Source organism: Rhamphochromis sp. 'chilingali', assembly GCF_963969265.1.
Source record: "Rhamphochromis sp. 'chilingali' genome assembly, chromosome: 4".
Taxonomy (NCBI): Eukaryota; Metazoa; Chordata; class Actinopteri; order Cichliformes; family Cichlidae; genus Rhamphochromis; species Rhamphochromis sp. 'chilingali'.
In genome coordinates, this window is record NC_137948.1 from 18468493 (window position 1) to 18470418 (window position 1926).

General features: G+C 43.6%; 1 protein-coding gene across 1 annotated transcript; it reads left to right on the forward strand.

Moving 5' to 3' along the window:
• Positions 1-1013: 1013 nt before the first annotated feature.
• bglapl (bone gamma-carboxyglutamate (gla) protein, like) lies at positions 1014-1926 on the forward strand (the record flags this gene model as incomplete). The annotated part of the gene is made up of 4 exons (XM_080880778.1): positions 1014-1074; positions 1188-1517; positions 1614-1710; positions 1824-1926. The coding sequence occupies 4 exons, from the start codon at positions 1014-1016 to the stop codon at positions 1924-1926; spliced, it is 591 nt and encodes a 196-aa protein (XP_080736904.1).

Consider the following 1926-nt stretch of genomic DNA (forward strand, 5'->3'; position numbering starts at 1 on the left):
GCTCACTGCTGTTCCGTGTCACTCGATTAGTAGGTTGTGGTAGGCTCAGACTATAGTTTGGGGTTTGTGTGGGTGGGAGATCACATCTGGGGCAAGGAATATAGAAACATAACAGCAATGGCAGACCTGGCAACCTTGATGTTAAAGAGGCAGCCCTGCAGTGGGTCGTCTGGATTAAAATCCAATTAAATGTTAAGGATATTTTATAGAAATCTTGTAATAGCACCAGTTTGGACTTTCAGGGTTTGTTGTATTATTTATACTTCAGCGATGACGGATCAGGACTTAAAGGAATTTGAAGGGGATGTATAAGACTGGTAAACAAGACAAGTATATAAAAAATGATTAGTTTTGCCTTAAAAAAAATTGCATTTTTTGTTGGAGAAAATATTACTAAATATATATATATATATATATATTGTGGAGTTTATCCAAAAGCAAGAGAAAGGAAGTATTTTGAGATCTCTATTCAGACATTTAACTCAAAATTGATCTACAGGTCGTTCAAGTTCTTCAAAAGTTATCTTTAACTATTTCTGATGAGTTTTTTCTTTGTATGTGAAAAATGCATATTTGCACACGCGCACGTTGTGGAGAAAACAGCACTTCCACAAAGAGTGTAGGGAATAATTCATCCATCATTCTGTCAACATATGCTCGTACTCACAGGTTTACATGTGTTGCCATGTACTGTACGTAATGTCAAATGCCAGAAATGTTTGTGGCTGTGGCTGTTGGATGAGTTTTTGGACTCTGTGCCAGGAGCTGTTTGGATGTTTATGTGAGTTTTCATGATAAATGGAAGCGGAAACGGTGACATTTGATTCCCCAGCCAATCAGAGGATTATCTCATTGTGTGGGTCTGGTCTGACAAGAGAGGTGGACTACAGTATATATTGACCTCGACTTGGGAGAAAGAAACAGAACAAGCCGTCAGAGGAAAGCAAAGAAGAAGAAGAAGAAGCTGTAAAAGAATCGAGTTGTCTACAAGGAGACACTAACTACAAGACATCATGAAGGCTCTAACTCTCCTCTCCATCTGCGCTCTTCTCTCAGTGTGCTGGTCCATGGGAGGTAAGGACAAACTCTTGTTAATGCTGTGAAGCTGAGAATCGTTCTCGACCTTTTTAGGGGCGATGTGAGCACCTACAGTACGATTAACGTATGCCATTGTTTGTTTTCATCAGCGGTGGAACCCGAGGTTGTCGTGGACCCCGATGCCGACACAGCTGCTGATGTTGCACCTGCTGACCCTGCCGCTTCTGATTCCTCCTCCGCTTCCGACTCCTCTTCCTCCTCTGAGTCCGATTCCGCCTCATCTGACTCTTCCTCAGACTCTTCAGCATCCGATTCATCATCCTCAGAGTCCTCTGAATCCTCTGAGTCCTCACAGTCTTCAGAGTCCTCTGAATCTTCCGAGTCCTCTGAGTCCGACTCCTCTGCATCAGACTCTGGCTCTGACTCTTCTTCATCATCATCGTCATCCTCATCTTCCTCAGAGTCAGCCAGTTCTGAGGGTGGGTAGCAGATTTGTTTGATAGAAGCTTTGCATAGTTTTAGAATTTAAACGTGAAAAAAGTAAAAGTCTAAAGTTGCAATGTTTGACTCTTCAGCCAATCCAGTGGTGATGAAGAGAGATCTGGCCGCTGTTCTTCTGAGAAGCCGAAGAGCCGCTCCAGCTGGTAACCTCTCCCCTCTGCAGCTGGAAAGGTACAGCCGTTTTCTTTCACTTTGCAGTTTCTTGCTACAAAAGTCAATATTCATAAGTAAAATGCGGTACATACATGCACCATCTAAAACCATTTCTCTCCACCACCCTTCAGCCTCAGAGAGGTGTGTGAGCTGAACGTTGCCTGCGACGAGATGGCCGACACTTCCGGCATTGTGGCCGCGTACACCGCCTACTATGGTCCCGTCCCTTTCTAA